At 39.5% G+C, this 18,605-nt stretch overlaps 2 protein-coding genes across 2 annotated transcripts in view; one reads left to right on the top strand and one right to left on the bottom strand.

Moving 5' to 3' along the window:
• Nucleotides 1-18,605, bottom strand: part of LOC134809307 (uncharacterized) — a 205,540-nt gene that overhangs the window by 18,004 nt on the left and 168,931 nt on the right. The gene's annotated exons all lie outside the window — the stretch shown is intronic.
• LOC112206915 (sperm protein associated with the nucleus on the X chromosome C) lies at nucleotides 5,210-6,301 on the top strand. Its single transcript, XM_024353218.2, has 2 exons — nucleotides 5,210-5,374; nucleotides 6,026-6,301. The coding sequence occupies exons 1-2, from the start codon at nucleotides 5,303-5,305 to the stop codon at nucleotides 6,245-6,247; spliced, it is 294 nt and encodes a 97-aa protein (XP_024208986.1). The 5' UTR covers nucleotides 5,210-5,302; the 3' UTR covers nucleotides 6,248-6,301.

Below are 18,605 nucleotides of genomic sequence, written 5' to 3'. Positions count from 1 at the left end.
CCTTACACCTTATACAAAAATTAATTCAAGATGGATTAAAGACGTAAATGTTACACCTAAAACCATAAAAACCCTAGAAGAAAACCTAGGCAATACCATTCAGGACATAGGCATGGGCAAGGACTTCATGTCTAAAACACCAAAAGCAATGGCAACAAAAGCCAAAATTGACAAATGGGATCTAATTAAACTAAAGAGCTTCTGCACAGCAAAAGAAACTACCATCAGAGTGAACAGGCAACCTACAGAACAGGAGAAAATTTTTGAAATCTACCCTTCTGACAAAGGGCTAATATCCAGAATCTACAATGAACTCAAACAAATTTACAAGAAAAAAACAACCCCATCGACAAGTGGGTGAAGGATATGAACAGACACTTCTCAAAAGAAGACATTTATGCAGCCAAAGAACACATGAAAAAATGCTCATCATCACCGGCCATCAGAGAAATGCAAATCAAAACCACAATGAGATACCATCTCACACCAGTTAGAATGGCGATCATTAAAAAGTCAGGAATAAACAGGTGCTGGAGAGGATGTGGAGAAATAGGAACATTTTCACACTGTTGGTGGGACTGAAAACTAGTTCAACCATTGTGGAAGACAGTGTGGCGATTCCTCAGGGATCTAGAACTAGAAATACCATTTGACCCAGCCATCCCATTACTGGGTATATACGCAAAGGATTATGAATCATGCTGCTATAAAAACACATGCACACATATGTTTATTGTGGCACTATTCACAACAGCAAAGACTTGGAACCAACCCTAATGTCCAACAGTGATAGACTGGATTAAGAAAATGTGGCACATATACACCATGGAATACTATGCAGCCATAAAAATTGATGAATTCATGTCCTTTGTAGGGATATGGATGAAGCTGGACACCATCATTCTCAGCAAACTATCGCAAGGACAAAAAACCAAACACCGCATGTTCTCACTCATAGGTGGGAATTGAACAATGAGAACACTTGCACACAGGAAGGGGAACATCACACACCGGGGCCTGTTGTGGAGTAGGGGGAGTGGGGAGGGATAGCGTCAGGAGATACACCTAATGTAAATGACGAGTTAATGGGTGCAGCACAGCAACATGGCACATCTATACATATGTAACAAACCTGCACGTTGTGCACATGTACCCTAGAACTTAAAATATAATTTTAAAAACTGTAAAAAAAAAGTACAAAAATAAAATAAAATAAAATAAGCAGCAAGAATGTCAATTATTTAATTTCCTTGTGATTACTAGTTAACCATTTGTTAAAAACTAAAACGGTTTCTCAACTCAAATAAATGCAAGGATATATCAAATACTTTAAAACATTAAAGATGAAGTGTTAACATAAATAATTACTAGTGACTTAACTACTAAATATCTTTAGGTAGAGTGGTTATTTCTAAGCATATAATGAAAGCTAAGAAACATAAAAAAGGTTAATAGAATTAAATGTAATATATAACCTTTATTTAAAAAAAGAACAAAATTTGTCAATGTATAAATAATAACTAAATGGGAGAGTATTTGCAATACCAGTAACAAAGGGCTAATATCTTGAAGGCAAAAAATCCCTTTCTACTAAAATATGATTACCCTCATAGAAAATTGCAAATATCAGTTAAAATATAGATGGACACTAAATAAGAAAATACTTTAAAATTGTAAGGTAATTAAAGATAATTCCTCATTTATCAAAAATTGTCGAGCACCTCATTGTATACAGATGCTGTTTCCTCTATCTGGGATGCTCTCTTCATAAATCCACTTGGCCAGCTCTTTCTCAAGATTAAATATCATCTCCTCATTGAAGTAGTTCCTGATCAAAAGCTTAATTTAAATATCTCCCCGAACAGTTTTCATTATAGCAACCATTACCATCTGACCTTATCTCACTCATTTAGTTGTGTTTTATTTGCCCCCTGAGGTTTCCCAAGGGTATGTGTAAATCCTCAGTGCCTAAAATAGAGCCTGATCCACACCAGACATTCAATAAACCTGTAAAAAATTGCCAAATGAATAATAGCTACCACGATTCCTTCCAGCTTCAAGATGTGATAGTGATCATAAGTAGAAATAGGGAAGCCAGGAAAGGTAAACTTGGGTAAGATTTGCCCAACTGTCTATTATACACACAATTGCAAAGTACCCACAAAACCAAGAGCATTGGAAATCTCTTTGCAAAAGGAATTATTTTCCCAAAATGAGTAAAATATTAGAGAAAAGTATATATTTTCAGATGATATACGTCATTTTTCTTATGTATTAGCCCCACCTATGTGTCTAATTTAGCCTAATATTTATTATCTAAGCAACAATTCCAAACACTTGGTGGGAAATTTTTAGCAATATCTACAAACTCAGACCTACTCGGCAGATTAGGAAACAGAAGTTTCCACGGTTTTATAGGTGATCGTGTGGCTGCATTTTGCAATTTAAATTTAAAAAATGTCTTGGTGATAAACAGACACCTAGAGCTTTTGTCTGATCAACTGGAATAAAATGTGAAAACTTTCTATGGAAACCTCAGGGGAACGAAGGTGAGGTTGGTGATTTCACTGTGTTAGCAAATGGAAATGCATTGGGAGTGATGACGAATGTTATTGTCTGTGTTCCTGGGAGATAACACAATTGCAATCCAGTGGCTTTTAATGAGTTTCCACTTGAGATACAGTGAGTACATCTGCATGTCAACTACAGAGACCAAAAATATATTTCTTGTCATCACTGCAGGAGGAGAAATCATTTCTGTGCTGTATAAAGTAGAAGGAAAGTAGGTTCATGTACTGCCTTTTGTATTAATGATAAATAATTGAGTTCAGTTAGCTTGTTCTTACACAATCTGAGGAAGAAGAACTGAGTACAGTGGCTCCCATTTTGTAACAGTTTGTTACTTTTTTCTGGGATGACCTGAAGCTAAGAACATGGGGGTAGACACATGTCTCATAATTTTTTTCTTTTTTTTGACACAGGGTCTCACTCTGTCACCCAGGCTGAGAGTGCAGTGGCACAATCTTGGCTCACTGCAACCTCCCCCTTCCAGGTTCAAGCAATTCTCCTGCCACCACGCCCGGCTAATTTTTGTATTTGTAGTAGAGACAGGGTTTCACCGTGTTGGCCAGGCTGGTCTCGAACTTCTGACCTCAAGTGATCCACCTGCTTCAGCCTCCCAAAGTGCTGGGATAACAGGTATGAGCCACAATGACAGGCCCAAAATTTTTTCTTCAAGGTCTAAAAAAGTGTTTTCTTCCATCTGTGTAACTTTCTGTATGTGCTTTTAAAGTCCTTGTGCCATTGAGCTATAGGGCTTTGACTTCTGGGTCTAAAAAGGACACCAAGTTCTGCTATATCTTAAACACTGACAGCAATTACAGCCTTATCTTCAGGCCCAGTAGAAGATGCTAATCAAAGTAAACTGCGTTCATGAGATGCAGGGCCAGAAATTAAAACTATTCAACTCCTCAAGGCCCAAGGACTATTGTGGAAGAGGTGGGCATGTGAGATTGTAAGGGCTGATATTAAGAGAAAAGTAGCTCAGTTTCTCTAGGAAGGAACCATTAATATCAAAGGCAAACTAAAGCAAAACCAGTATCTAGGTTGCTCTGTCAGTTTAACAAGGCTTTCTTGGAGCATTAACTCACTCCTTCATGCAAAATGATGAAGGTTACAAGGTTTATAGAAATTATATTTTATAGTCAAGATGATTAAACTTTTATTATAAAATTTCAAAAAAACAAATTTAATTTGCCGCATCCTGTTTTTAATTAGGGCTTATTGTTTGGGATATTAAGCCTCCTCTCTCAAAGAATAAAGATTTTCACCTTTTTTTTTTTTTCTTTTTTGAAATCTTTGAGTTACTGCTTTGGTTAAATGAATGACTTATTTTACAATGACCCATGACCCTATTTCGTGATATCAAGCATTTTAAACTTTTTATCTTTGACGAAGTTTCCAAAGTCAAATTCTAACTTCATTCCTCATTAATTTTTTGATATGAGTCCTCTGAAGTCCAAAAGAGACATATTGGTCTTATTTGGTATAAAAATCATACAAGAAGCATCGTCAAATATAAAATGGTGTTTGACTTTCTTTGGGCTGTATTTATAGAAATGTTATTGATATGTGCTCCAAAATTATGGGAAACTCTTATAATTCTGAAATAACTTCTGTATGTTATTAATTATAAATTTTATGTTAAATTGTTGTATGCTACAGAAGTAACCAAAATTTCCTTGTCAATGGTGTTTTAATAATGGCCGTCCTGGCTGGGTGTGGTGGCTCACGCCTGTAATCCCAGCACTTTGGAGGCCAAGGCGGGTGGATCACGAGGTCAGGAGTTCAAGACCAGCTTGGCCAAGATGGTGAGACCACCGTCTCTCCTAAAAATACAAAAATTAGCCGGGTGTGGTGGCACAGGCCTGTAATCCCAGCTACTCAGGAGGCTGAGCCAGAGAATCACTTAAACCCAGGAGGCAGAGGTTGCAGGGAGCTGAGATCATGCCATTGCACTCCAGCCTGGGCAACAAGAGTGAAACTCCATTTCAAAAACAGAAAAAAATATACACCCCTGATTTGAAACAAGACTAGGATACACGGTAAAGAATGTTGATTCACTAAACTTTTGACAGACTGAAGGCCATTATTTCAGATTGGAGATAGGAAACTTAAAAGAACTACATGGACATTGGGTAAAAGAACATGGGTTGAAATTTGCCTGGCAGTAGCCCAAAAGTAAATGGTCTTCGAGGTGCATGTGAAGGAACTGTAGGAGGGAAATGGGATAATTCACATCTCCACCAATAAATAAATGTAGCCACACTAGCTTGGGGGATTTGAGGTGAGACATCGAAATACTAAGTCATGGTGAGGGCTGGAAGACAAAAGAATGAATCACTTCATAGGAATGGCTGTGGGGAAGGGCTTGAAGGAATCATCCTCTGACTTCCATGTGAACCATGAACATTAAACATGGAGAAACGAGGAGCGGCAACAGATCGGTTTGGGATGCAACTTCAGGGGATGCTGAAACAACAACAGCATTTGGTTTGCTCTACACCCCTGTCACCCCTTGCCCGCAAGCCCAGGGAGTGGTCAGCAGTGGGGCTTTATGATGTGAAGCCACCCTAGGGCTGCCATTGGCTGGGACACTGCCTGTATGATCAAACAAAGCTCAAGGGTGTGGCTTTGCCTTGTCACCAGGAGGGTATATATAGGGAGGGCAAGAGCTCTGGGCCACTGCGAAGTTTCAAAAGCTACAAAGCCTCCCGCAGACATTGACAAACTAATATATACAATGGACGAAAAATCCAGGGCCGGCGGGGTGAAGAGAAGCGCCCCCTGTGATTCCAACGAGGCCAACGAGGCGGTAAGATTGTTAGGTTTTGAAGCGAAGGCGAGGGTGAAAGAAAGACACACAGAGCGGGGGCGGCTCAAACAACAACACAGGAATATTGCAGACAATTGTGGAAGTGGGGGACCCGCTTAATGCCAGAGCCCACCGCCGCTTACAGGCTGGGGTGCTTGTAGGTAGGGGTGGGAGGGGCCTGGGCAGTATGGCTTGCTGCCCGGCAGGATATTGATAAGATGTTCTTATGATCAGGTGGTTTGGCCCTTTTTCTGGTGGAATATCATTGTGGTGTTCCTTAGAACATTGCCAAGCAAGATATGATAGGGATCTTTCTTTAGTTGGGCCTTTGTCCGCCTTGCAGACAGGTGGTTAGGCAGGATGTTTCTCATGGCCTGAACCCCCATGGGATGTTTCACTTTGACCAAGGTCTGCAAAATAGCAAAGAACTTACAAAACGGTGCAGTTTGGACTAACAGATGACCCTACCCACGCTCCTCTTCTTCTTCTTCCCCATAGATCCCTACTCTGTGGTTCAACCTTGTTCTTCTCTGGATCAAACCCCTTCCTCAACCTGCATTCCTTCTTCTCATGAAGCCCCCCTTGCTATCCAGTCTCTATCCTGTTCACCCAAAATAATGTCCTCCTGGCCTCTCCCTGTTTTCTTAACAGATGCCGGAGACCCAAAGTGGGGACTCACACCCACAACCTGCTCCTAAAAAACTCAAAACATCTGAGTCCTCGACCACAATAGTGCTTTCCTACAGGAGGAACGTTAAAATAACATCTGCACAGGAACTGGTGAATGACCACGCCCGAGAGAACCGAATCAACACCCTCCAAATGGAGGAGGAGGAATTCATAGAAATAACGACTGAAATACCTGAAAAGTAGCAACAGGCTGCAGCCCTAAAACTTGGGCAATGAAAATAAAGTTTGAGAAGCTGATGGCTGTGCATATCTCTGCCTGTTTTCTGATGGTGGTGGGGGGGAAGGGAAGGGAAGAGGTAGGCATTTGAGAAGGGAGGGATATGAGGTCCTGTAGGGTTGGTGGACACACCCACAGGTGGACAGTAAGCCAGACATTGTAAATAAGGCCTGGGGGAGGACTGATTCCTAAAGAAAATTTCCTTCTTAAACTTTTATCTCACAGGAAGTGGAGATGTGTATATGTTCACGCAACTGTACCCGGCAGCACATAGTTCTGCTGAATGCACATATCGAAGGTATTCCCATCCCCTTTCCATTTGATATTTTCCTAGGTTAGAAATATATGCTTTATAAAGAGTAAATGTTCTGTAAAACACAAAGCACAATACAAAAGAAGATAGTAGATGTAGGAGTAAGTAAACGGCAGGAAAGCATTGCTTGTAATGAAATGATTGAAAAGCCAATTCTAAAACAAAATGTTCAATGCATCTTAAATATTTGTTACTGTTTTAATGACCTCAGCAGTCTTTAATCAAGATAAGTATGCTTTAGAAATGTGTTGATATCCGCAAAGTGTGAATATTCAAAATCGCCATGACTTGGGAAAAGGAAAATAAAACACTCTTAAGTATGAGGAGCTTTTTGCCATGGAATGTGAACTGCAAGGTGGTGAGAAGGGTTAGGTGTGATGTGGTGAGATCATTTTTAGGAGAGTGTGTCTATTATCGGCTTCCTAACACTTCCATTTTGCATGATAATTTCCTGATATTCATCATTTAATTAAGGCTATAGATTTTGATTACAATGTGTCTTAAAATGTCAAACAGTATAATATTTATAGTGAAAAAGAAAACTGCTTGGTGGATACACATCGGTTAGCGGGAAAAGACACCACAGGGATTCACCATGGAGTCACCCGTGGATGGGGTTTTAGTTTCTGTCTTTGAATTGACCTTCACATAGTGTCTACCTCTTGAGAGTTCAGGGGATGTTGGACAGATCATTAGGTAAAACAAGAAGGTCTTCTCAGGATACATGAGGGAGTTAAATAAAAATGCAGGCGCAATTACAATTTTAGTTATTTGTAACTGTTGTTTGCTAAGTCATAACACGGTCATGGATAACATGAAAAAATAAAATATACTAAATATCAATAGACAAAAACCAGTTTGCTTTTCTCCAACCAAATACCTAAATACCTAGCACTGATTTCCAGAACAAAATCCCCCACGTACCATCTTTGGAATAAAAGAATATTCTTTCAAGTTGTCAGACCACAAGGTAAAAACAAAAAATCCCAGTGCTTTTTTTCTTACTCTTTGATATGTATAATTGAAGGTATTCCTCATTGCAAACTAATATTTCCATCCAGCACGTGACATTAAAGAATTTTTCATATTTAGGATAGTACTACGGGATCACATTCTTTAGCCTTAGGCATTGCAGAGGAAAAACAAACAAACAAAAACAAACCAAAACTAAGCTGAGAGAGGCGGAGCAAGAAAAGCAGAATAGAAGGCTGCACACATCAGCCCCCTCGCAAGGACACAAATTTAACAACTATCCACACAGTAGAAAACACCTCCATAAGAACCCAAAATCAGGGGAACTCTCATAGTACCTGGTGGTATCACTGAAAGAGGCACTGAAGAGTTAGAAGAAACAGTCTTAAATCGCTGACCCCACCCCTTCCCTATCCTAGGCAGTGGCAGTGTGGTGTAAAGAGCATCTCTGGAAGCTGGAAGAGCAAGAGCAGAGCAGTTGTGGGTCACTGAACTCAGTGCTGTCTCTTACAGGAGAAAGGAAAACCAGACCAAACTTAGCTGACTCCCATCTGGGAAGGGAGCATTGAAACCACCTCTAGCCAGAGGGAAATTACCCATCCCAGGAATCAGAACTTGAGTTTCTGCAAACCTTGCCACCAAGGGCTAAAAAACGGTTCCAGGTTTCTCAGACAACCTTAAAGGCAGTCTAGGCCATAAGACCTGTAACTCGTAGGTGAGTTCTAGCGTAGAATTGGGCCCAGAGGCAGTGGATTGTGGCGGGTATGTGGAGGGGTACACATGACCTACTGAGATACCAGCTGGGGCAGCCAAGTGAGTGCTGGTGTCACCCCTGCCCTAGCCCCAGACTGCCCAGCTAGCGGCTCCATAAAAGACCCCCTCCTTCCACTTGAGGAGATGCAATAGTGAGGAGCGTTTTTTTTCTTGCATCTTGAATACCAGCTCAACTACAACGGGACAGGGCACCGGTCGGGGTTGTGAAGCCCCTGTTCCAGGCACTAGCTCCTGGATAACATTTCTAGACACACCCTAGGCCAGAAAGAAACCTGCTGCCTTGAAAGAAATGAAAAGAGAACACCTATACACTGTTTATGGCAATGTAACTTAGTTCAGCCATTGTAGAAAGCAGTTTGGTGATTTCTGCAAGAACTTAGAATTACCATTCATCTCAGCAATCACATTACTGGATATATACCCAAAGGATATATATCATTCTACCATTAAGACATATGCATGCGTATGTTCTTGACAGCACTATTCACAATAGCAAAGATACTGAATCAACCTAAAGGCCCATCAGCAGCAGACTGGATAAAGACAATGTGGTACACAAACAGCACGGAATACTATGCAGCCATAAAAAAACGAGATCATGTCTTTTGCAGCAACATGGATGGAGCTGGAGGCCATTACTCTAAGCGAACTCACGTGGGAACAGAAAATGGAATACCACCTTTTTCCATTTATAAGCAAGAGCTAAACATCGGTACGCATGGACACAAAGAAGGGAGCAACAGACACCCGTGTCTACTTGGGGGTAAAGGATGGGGAGGAGGGTGAGGATTGAAAAGCTACCTGTCAGCTATTATGCTGATTACCTGGGTGATGAAATAATCTGTACACCAAACCCGTGTGACACGCAACTTCCCTATATAACGAGCCTGCACGTGTACCCCTGAACCTAACATAAAAGTTAACAAAAATTTAAAAATAAAATAATAAAAAATTAAGAAGTCTCACAGAGGTAGAGCGTAGAATGGTGGTGACTAGGGGCTCGGTGGTGGTGGCTGGAAAGACATTGCTCAAAGGATACCAAATTTCTGTTAGACTGAAGGAATAAGCTGCAGAGATACATTGTACAACACGGTGACTACAGGTGATCATAATATGTTGTATTATTGATAAATGCTAAGAGAGTAGATGTTAAGTGTTCTCAACACAAAATGATAACTTTGTGGGATGATGCATATGTTAATTAGCTATATTTATTCATTCTACAATGTATATACTTCAAACATTAGATACATGATAGATACATTCCATTTTATCTGTTCAGTTTAAAATAATAAAAATAAAGAAGAAAGACATGTCCAAGCGTTCTGTCTGGGAAGATGGGCCTGAGAGAGTCTTACATAGTTAATCATGTACTATGTTTTTCTGTGCAGGACAGCAGAGGGAGTGGGGCTACCTGAGAGCAGCACATAGTCAGTAAATGGCCTATAACAGCTCTACTTCCTTTCTTGAAGAATCAGAATGGTGAAAGAAACCAGTTTAATGTTTCTCATGCCCCTAAGAAGGACACTAAAGTGTTTTAAAGAGAGTTGGATCTGAAGGCGCCCTGTGGTTGGGCTTGAGGGATGACATGAAAATGTTCTGCATGAATCAGCCATTTAGGGCCAGATGGGATGATACGCATCTCAGGAGATGTTCGTTGGATACGACATTGGGAAATTCTGAGATTCTGAATTGATTAAGTGTGAGACTCATGCATATTAAGTGCAATTACATAAAATGGCATTGCATTTCTCATTCGGCCAAGCATTGTAACCAGGTATATTCATGTGCCAGATATTTCAATAAAAAGTGGTATCTCTCACAACCGCCTGCATTCCAATACAATTTTCTGAATATAAGAGAAAGATATATAGTTACAAGCAAGGTGTTCATCAATGAGAATAGTTTGCATCTCATCTTCTCTATTCTGCAGAAAGGCCCTTGAAGAGCATATTGCATCATTTTCTTCATGGCCAAGAAAATCAAGAATCACTGATCTGGCCAGGCGCAGTGGCTCATGCCTGTAATCCCAGCACTTTGGGAGGCCGACGCGGGTGGATCACCGCAGGTCAGGAGTTTGAGGCGAGCCTGGCCAACATGGTGAAACCCTGTCTCTGCTAAAATACAAAAAAAAATTAGCTGGGCGTGGTGGCGGACGCCTGTAATCCCAGCTACTGGGGAGGCTGAGGCAGGAGAATTGCTTGAATCCAGGCAGTGGAGGTTGCAGTGAGCCGAGATTGTGCCACTGCACTCCGGCTTGGGTGACAGAGCCAGACTCTCTCTCAAAACAACAAAAACAAAAACAAGAAATCACCGATCCATTTGAAAGTCAGCAAATATTTTGTCATTGACTAAATATAGACCCTAGAGAGTGATCCCCATGCACCACACTACAACTTAAGACTGATTCTATTTCTTAATCATCCTTTGGAGGTCATCACGTTTTTGAACTCTTGTAATAACAGGGGACTTGAACTCATTTCAGACAGCAAACCTCGTCCTGTGTTATCTTATGCTCTGGGAGTAATCTAAAAGACAAGGAAGTAAGGAAGGAAGAAAGAAAGGAAGGAAGGAAGGGAGGGAGGGAGGAAGGAAGGAAGGGAGGGAGGGAGGGAGGGAGGAAAGGAGAAGAGGAGAGAAGACAGGATACGATCTCTAAACCTAAATTGGTAGAAAGCTTCACAAGTCTGAATACTTAAACAGTTAAATTAAGTAGCTAAAGATGTTTTTGAAAATCATCTGAGCAAACAAAAAAATGATTCTGAAAAATATTTGGTAATGTAATAATGACAATGGGTTATTTCTTCTATCTTTGATCTCCTACAATATATTTTAAGCCAGATCATGTTTTTCCTTTGATGAAAACTCCACAGAGTTTTCATCTTGATGAAAATAAAATCCAAATTCCTAATAAGGCCGTACATGATGTGGGCACCTATTACCTCTCTGACATTAATACTTATTCTTCTCATGAATCACTCTGCTTCTATCACACTCCCCAATCTGTGACTCTTGTAACTCACCACACATGTGATTCCTCTAACCTGCCATCCATATCAGGGTCTTTGCATACTTCTGCCTGGAAGGTTCTTCTCTAAAATATCCACTATGTATACTAATTTTCTTTTCTTTTCTTTTCTTTTTCTTTCCTTTTTTTTTTTTTTTTTTCTTGAGATGGAGCCTTGCTTTGTCGGCTAGCCTGGAGTGCAGTGGTACATTCTCGGCTCTCTGCAACCTCCACCTCCTGGTTTCAAGCAATTCTCCTGCCTCAGCCTCCTGAGTAGCTGAGATTACAGGCGCCTGCTAGCACGCCTGGCTAATGTTTGTATTTTTAGTATAGATGGGGTTTCATCGGTTGGCCAGGCTGGTCTTGAACTCCTGACCTCGTGATCCGCCTGCCTTCGCCTCCCAAAGTGCTGAGATTACAATCGTGAGCCACCACGCCCGGCCTGTGTATCCAAATTTTCTTAAGGTCACTAGTCAGAAGTCACTTTATTGGAAAGGCTATCCTCCATTTAATGGTGAAGTCGTTAAATGGTACTTGTACTTCTTTCAAAAAAAATGATACTTTTATCAGTTATTTTACTACAGTACCTGGAACATGTAAGCTTGCAAGAAATATTTGGTGAATGAATGCACGTTAATCTGAATTTAGTATTGCAGTCTTCATTACTAGAAAGCATTTACATGTTTTAACTGTCAGGGAGCAACACTGGTAAGTGATTAATTCCCTATCAATCAAATGGATAGAGTACTATTCATGCTACATGTTCTCACAGTTGTGGCAAGGGTTATTAAATTGCCAACTGTAGTACTAAACTTATATTAATGTTGTACTCATTAGTATTACTCTTGTTATGTTCAGAGGAAATATGGAATAAAAGTAAGATCATGGGCCTGGTTCAAATCTGAAATTCTGCTACGTCCTAGTTGGGTGATCTAGGTCAAGTTTCTTAACTCCTCTGAGTCTTAGATTCTTCGTATGAAAAATGGAAAAAATGCTAGCACCTACTTCTCAGGATTGTTTTGAAAAACAAATTAATTAATATATTTAAGCTTTTAGCACAGAGCCTAGTACATACTGTGTGTGCAGTAATTACAAACTATTACTAGTGAGTATAATAGGATGTGAAAATTCATGACATCAAACAACTAGAACCGAGATTTATACACACACACACACACACACACACGCAGACGTATGTATACACACACACACACACACACACATATTTTTTTTTTTTGCAACAGAGTCTAGCTCTGTTGCCCAGGCTGGAGTGCAGTGGCGTGATCTCGGCTCACTGCAACCTCTGTCTCCCGGGTTCAAGCAATTCTTCTGCCTCAGCCTCCTGAGCAGCTGGGACTACAGGCGCGTGCCACCATGCCCGGGTAATTTTTTGTATTTTTAGTAGAGATGGGATTTCACCATGTTCGCCAGGACGGTCTTGATCTCCTGACCGTGTGATCCACCTGCCTCACCCTCCCAAAGTGCTGGGATTACAGTGTGAGCCACCACGCCTGGCCAGATTTTTACAATAGAGAAAGCATTGGACATCATTTTATCATAGAATATTAAAGCTGGAAGAGACCATAGGATCATAGGAACCCACAGTCTCTTGCAAGAATCCAGGTCTCCAAACTCAGAAACATGCTGATTGTTCCTTCCTGAAAATGCACATTAGGCATGGCATAGCTTTTGCAATCAGTGACGATACCAAGGCATCAGGGGCTAGAGGCTTAGGACATCACCGACAAAGCAGGAGTATTGCCATCTTGAACAAGCTCTGTCATTTTAAAATTCACCTTAATCAAAAACCGCCAAAAGCCAAAGGGCATCAGCCTAATGGCTAAGGTCAGCATGACCATAAACCGCAAATAACATCTCCAACCAGAAACATTCCAGACTCCTCCCCGACCAGAGACAAGCTAGCCCCAAGATAACCCCACCCTGGCCAGGAAGATGCCAGCCCCAACATAACCTCCTCCCCTCCACCCAGAGGCGTGGTCTCGGCTCACTGCAACCTCTGCCTCCTGGGTTCAAGCGATTCCCCTGTCTCAGCCTGCCAAGTAGCTGGGACTACAGGCGCTTGCCTCCGCACCCGGCTAATTTTTGTATTTTTAGTAGAGACAGGGTTTCACTATCTTGGCCCAGCTGGTCTCCGAACTCCTGACCTCAAGATCCGCCCACCTCGGCCTCCCAAAGTGCTGGGATTACAGGCGTGAGCCACCGTGCCCAGCCGCGTTTATGTTTTTCTCTTCATAAATTTTGTTTTCCTGCAAAAGGTTTTTTCCTGGTCGACTAAATTACTTTTCTCCACTCTGTCTTGCCACTCTTGGTGCATGTATGAAAGACCCTGAAATGACTCCTGGTGGCCTGGGACTCCTTGGGAAAACAAAAAAGGTGCCACAAATCCCGTTTTGGGAAAAACCTCTGTTTTCCTTATGAAACCCCTAGACTTGAAGATAAATAAGTACCTCTCAAAGATCTGTCTTTGTCTTCCAACTGTACTTGTACATTAGGCCCTAGAAACTGTTTTCTTAGCCCTGTTCTTAAAAGGCCTCACCCGAAGGCCAATAATCCAATTGGAAAATGAGCAGGAAAAAAATCTTATAACTACTAAATCTTCTTCTGATTGTCTGTGTGGCTATATATGTTTTATGTGTGCGATGTCTATTAAAAGAACTCTAATTAACTGGCCAAAAACATAAGCACTTAAATCAAATATTTTTAAGGGAAAAGTAAAAGCTGTGGGACCTTTCAGTTCTCGTAATTTTAATCTTTAGAACTTACTGGTACAGCAAAGTTAAAAGTTGAGTTGAAAGTCGTTAAGAGTTGCCAGCGTACGTTTTTATTTGCATTTATTAATCAAGCAATTTCATACTTATGGCTGCAAAATACTATAAGGTGTCAACATTTGGCACAGAGGCTACAAAACGACAACTCAGCCCAAACAAAATAATCTTTGCTTGTGTAATTTTTTAAATAAATAAAGCATGAATATTGGTTTAATGAAGATAGCTATATCTTAAACTATTTAGTAAAATATGCTAACTTCCAACCTTGTGGCCTTAGGCAGTCTAGTCCACAGACATGAAGGAAATTTGTTTTGGGAAAGAACTGTTATCATCTTTAATATTAAAGAAAAGATAATTTGTATAAGAAAGAATCTTACATGGTAAATTTTTGTCCTAAAGTAAATTAACTGTTGTTTAAAAACAGGGATGACTTTACAACAAGTCAGAAAGGTAAGGCATGTCAGAAATTGTCTGTGAAAGTCGTGAAAAATTTTATAAAAGGGAATTTGTGCAAGAAATGTCACACAATTTAAAAGTAATTCGGCCTCCTGAATGCTGTATACAATTTCACTCTAACTCTTAGCTGTACAACTTGCCTGCTTTGCAGCTGAATAAAACCTAGGACACATGGAGTTAAATGCTGGAAGAAGCCAGACCTTCTCCGCACTTCCGTCTGGGTCCTAGGCCCTAAACCTAGTGCGAAATTAGATTCCCAGACTTACCAAGGTTTTCATCAAAAGTAAAGGTTGCTAAAAGTTAGCAGTGTAACATGTATTTAAAACTACAGAAGAAATAGTTTATGAGCAAGGTGTGTAAGGAAAGTAAAATATACTTTTGGTAAAAAGATTATAAGGAGGCCTAAGAATGTGGATTTTTGCCTGCATTAAAAGGTTAAAAAATTGTTTTAAAGGTTTAAGCAAGTTTTGGAAGGTTAATTGTAAAGAAAATTTCGTGTGTGTGCATACTGGCTAAAGTTGAAGGGGTATCATTCAGGTTTTCTGTAAATCGAGCATTAAAATAAAAGCACAATGGCTTTCTGTTAAAGCACTAACCTGCTCTTTAACAAAAAGTATAAACGGTTAAAAAGGGGTCTATAAAAACCTTACCTTCTGGTCAAACACGAAAATTGGGTAAATGCGTCTACAAGGTTTTATTAAAAATGGAGTTTAACATTAATGGCACACTAATACAATGGTAAAATTTGGCTTCTTTGATATAAAATCATACAGGAAGCATTGTCAAATAGAAAATGGTATTTGGCTTTCTTTGGGCTATAGTTGTATAAATATGCTATTGGGATGTGTTCCAAAGTTATGGCAGATTCCTATCATTCTAATATATCTTAGTGTACGTTATCAGTAATAATTGTTTTGTTAAAATTATTGTGTGCCACAGAGGTAACGGATATCTTTGTCAACTGTGTCTTTAACTATGGCTACCCTAAAACTTTTTGTCATCCATAAACAATTGTTGTCTTGTTTTAGTCCTCTTCAAAGGGTGGTTTTCTAATCAGCTATAAAGCTCTGAATGCAGGTTTCTGATAAAAAGCAGGACAGGAATTAACTGCATAAACCAAACTAATAGGAAACTAATCTGTTTAACGTTTTGCTTAAAATATTGCTAACCCTTTGTTTTGCCTTTCAAAGTCAAAGAAGCTTTTTTTAAGTGATTAACAGCTTTTAACTGTTAACTGCTAACTCCCATATGTATGGGAGTTAACTGTTCACTTTTAACTGTTTAACTTTTAACTGTTAACTCCCATCAACAACATTTGGAGGATACTTGTTTCTCTCTACCTGATTCTCTCCAAAATTTGGAAACTATCTATGAGTATTCTTAAGTTATGGCAATATAGTTATTTGCATAACTACAACAAGAATCTGTTTTCTTTTGTAACGGGACACGATTGGAAAAACTGGTTATTCTTACCAAGGCTTTAACTGGAATGGTGTGCTTTTCCTTTAAGGAATCCAGCTTTAACTTATAAAGCCAATAAAGCCCTTGAAAAACTCGCCTCATATTTTGTGTACACAGTCCCCGTACAGGGTTTGTGATCTGTGGTAAATAAAACATGTCACTTTCTAACAGGCCAGGAACCCTAAGTTATCTTGAAACATCAAGAGGAGAGGAATTCACCCAACTCATAGGTATTTAATGGTACAAATCCATGGCTGGGCTTGGCTTTAAAAAGTCTTTTATCTCAGATTGCTTCTACAAAACCAAATTCCACCAAAGCCCATTTAAAAGGCTTATGTAACAAATAATTATTCTTGCAGCACTGTATGCAAATAAGTAAGCCAAGTATCCTAAAGCAAACCTACCATAATTTGTCTTTTAATAAAAATGGGAAAGTGGAGAGAGGAAATTATGTTTCCAAAACTATGACACACCTCTTGTTACATTCTAGAGTTGCCTGATGTTTTTCAGTTATTATTTTCTACTGTTTAAATTAAGTTCTAATTTTTCTGACTACAAGTCTTCAAACTAAGCTGTGCTTTCTTAAAGCCCTATAAACTGGAAACTAGATGTTTCAGCAGGCACTGCCTCTAAGCCCCCTAACCCTCACAGGAGCAAATAAAGAAATAGGAAATCTTAAGCTAAAAATCATAAAAAATAAATAACCGAGAAAGAATTGCTCGTCTTACTCAGTCTCACCCCTACCTCACCAAACACTTTTGTCATTCCGACCTCTCCTTTCAAGCCAAATATTACAACTTTTTAATGGAAATTATTTACTACACCACCCTTGTGGAAACTGCTTTACTCACTCTACTATTTGCAGTAAAACTATATACTGTAGCACCCTCAGGGTAAAATGTCAGACAAAAACAATCTCAATTACTGTAGCATTTTGCTTAATTATTAGCCTCTTAGCAGGAATAACGCTTACTAACAGAAACTAACACATGGGCCTTTCCAAACATGTGCTTCTACCTCTCATTAGGTAAGGAATATTGTTTCTTTATCATCCAATCAGGCCTAGTAAAAAACGCTGCTAAAAAAAACTTACAGAAAAGGCTAAAAAGCTAAGGGAGTACCAAAACAACCAAATAAGTTCTTGGTTTGGGAACAAAATCATAGCATGGGTCATCCTATTTCTGGGCCCTCTCCTAATTATATGCCTGGGACTAATTTTCTTACCCTGCCTAATTAACCTTTTTCGGAAAATTTTAACTAACAGGATCACGGCCATTTCACAGACAACTACCCAAAAACATCTACAGCCGGCATTGCTCCTACTGTCAACCCAAAGCCAAAAACCTCTCCGTCCCCTCGTCAGCAGGAAGTAATTTTCATTTCAGGGAGATTTTCCAATTTATTGACATACACTTTCCCACGGTCACCACAATAGCCCTTTGAATTGTTGCAGCCTTAGCCTGTAATGTCTCCTTTCAATTTTGGACTTTATTTATCTCCATCTTCTCTCCTTTTTCTTCCTTAGATTGGCTACAGGTTTCTCAATTTTGTATAGCTTTAAAAAAAAACCCAACGTTTTGTTTCCTTGATAGTGTTTTGACTTTCTTCATTTTACTTTCATTTATTTCTGCGCTGGTCTTTTATTATTTCTTTTCTTCTACTGATTTGGGGTTCACTTTGAGCTTATTTTTCTGTTTTTTTAAGATGCGTCATGAATTATTTGCAGGTGTTCCTCTTTCTTAATGGAGGCACTTATAGCTATAAACTTCCCTCTTAATACTGCTTTTGCTGTATCCCATCGGTTTTGGTATGTTGTGTTTCCATGAACATTTATTTTGAGAAATTTTACAATTTAGTTTTTAATTTCTTCATTGACCTGTGGGTCATTCAGCAGCATTTTTTTTTTAATTCTATGGATTTGTATAATTTGCAAAGTTCCCCTTGTTATTTTCGGGATTTTCTTTTTTTGTTTTTTGGTGGTCAGAGAAGCAGCTTGATATTATTTCAATTTATTTGAATGTTGATGTTGTAAGACTTGTTTTATGACCTAACATATATTCTAACCTTGAGAATGATCCACGTGCTGGGTAAAAGAAGCTGTATTTTGCAGTCCTTCGAAGAAGTGTTTTGTAAATGTCTGTTACATCCATTTGGTCTGTAAAGTACATTAAGTGTGATGTTTCTGTGTTGATTTTATGTCTGGAAGAACTGTCCAATGCTGAAAGTAGGGTGTTGAAGCCCCCAGCCGTTATGCTATTGGGTCCTATCTCTCCCATTAGTTGTAATAGTATTTCCTTTATATACCTTGGTGCTACAGGGTTGGGTGCACATATATGTAAAGTTCTTATAGCCTTTTGTTGAACTGACCCCTTCATTATTATATAGTGACTTTTTTTCCTCTTACATTTTTTGTCTTGAAATCTATTTTGTTTGCTAGGAATATAGCTAATCCTGCTTCTTTTTGGTTCCACTCGCATGGAGCATCTTTTTCTATCCCTTTATTTTCAGTCTATGTGTGTCTTTAGAAGTGAAGTGTGTTTCTGGCAGGCAAC

This window comes from Pan troglodytes, chromosome X (genome assembly GCF_028858775.2).
Source record: "Pan troglodytes isolate AG18354 chromosome X, NHGRI_mPanTro3-v2.0_pri, whole genome shotgun sequence".
Classification (NCBI taxonomy): domain Eukaryota; kingdom Metazoa; phylum Chordata; class Mammalia; order Primates; family Hominidae; genus Pan; species Pan troglodytes.
This window is presented reverse-complemented; position numbering and strand designations above follow the sequence as displayed.

What these genes read in the sequence shown, in the direction of transcription:
- LOC112206915 (XM_024353218.2), top strand. Translation starts at nt 5,303, where the DNA reads ATGGACGAAAAATCCAGGGCCGGCGGGGTGAAGAGAAGCGCCCCCTGT. An exon ending in CCAACGAGGCCAACGAGGCG is followed by an intron (nt 5,375 to 6,025) that starts GTAAGATTGTTA and finishes TTTTCTTAACAG; the next exon opens with ATGCCGGAGACCCAAAGTGG.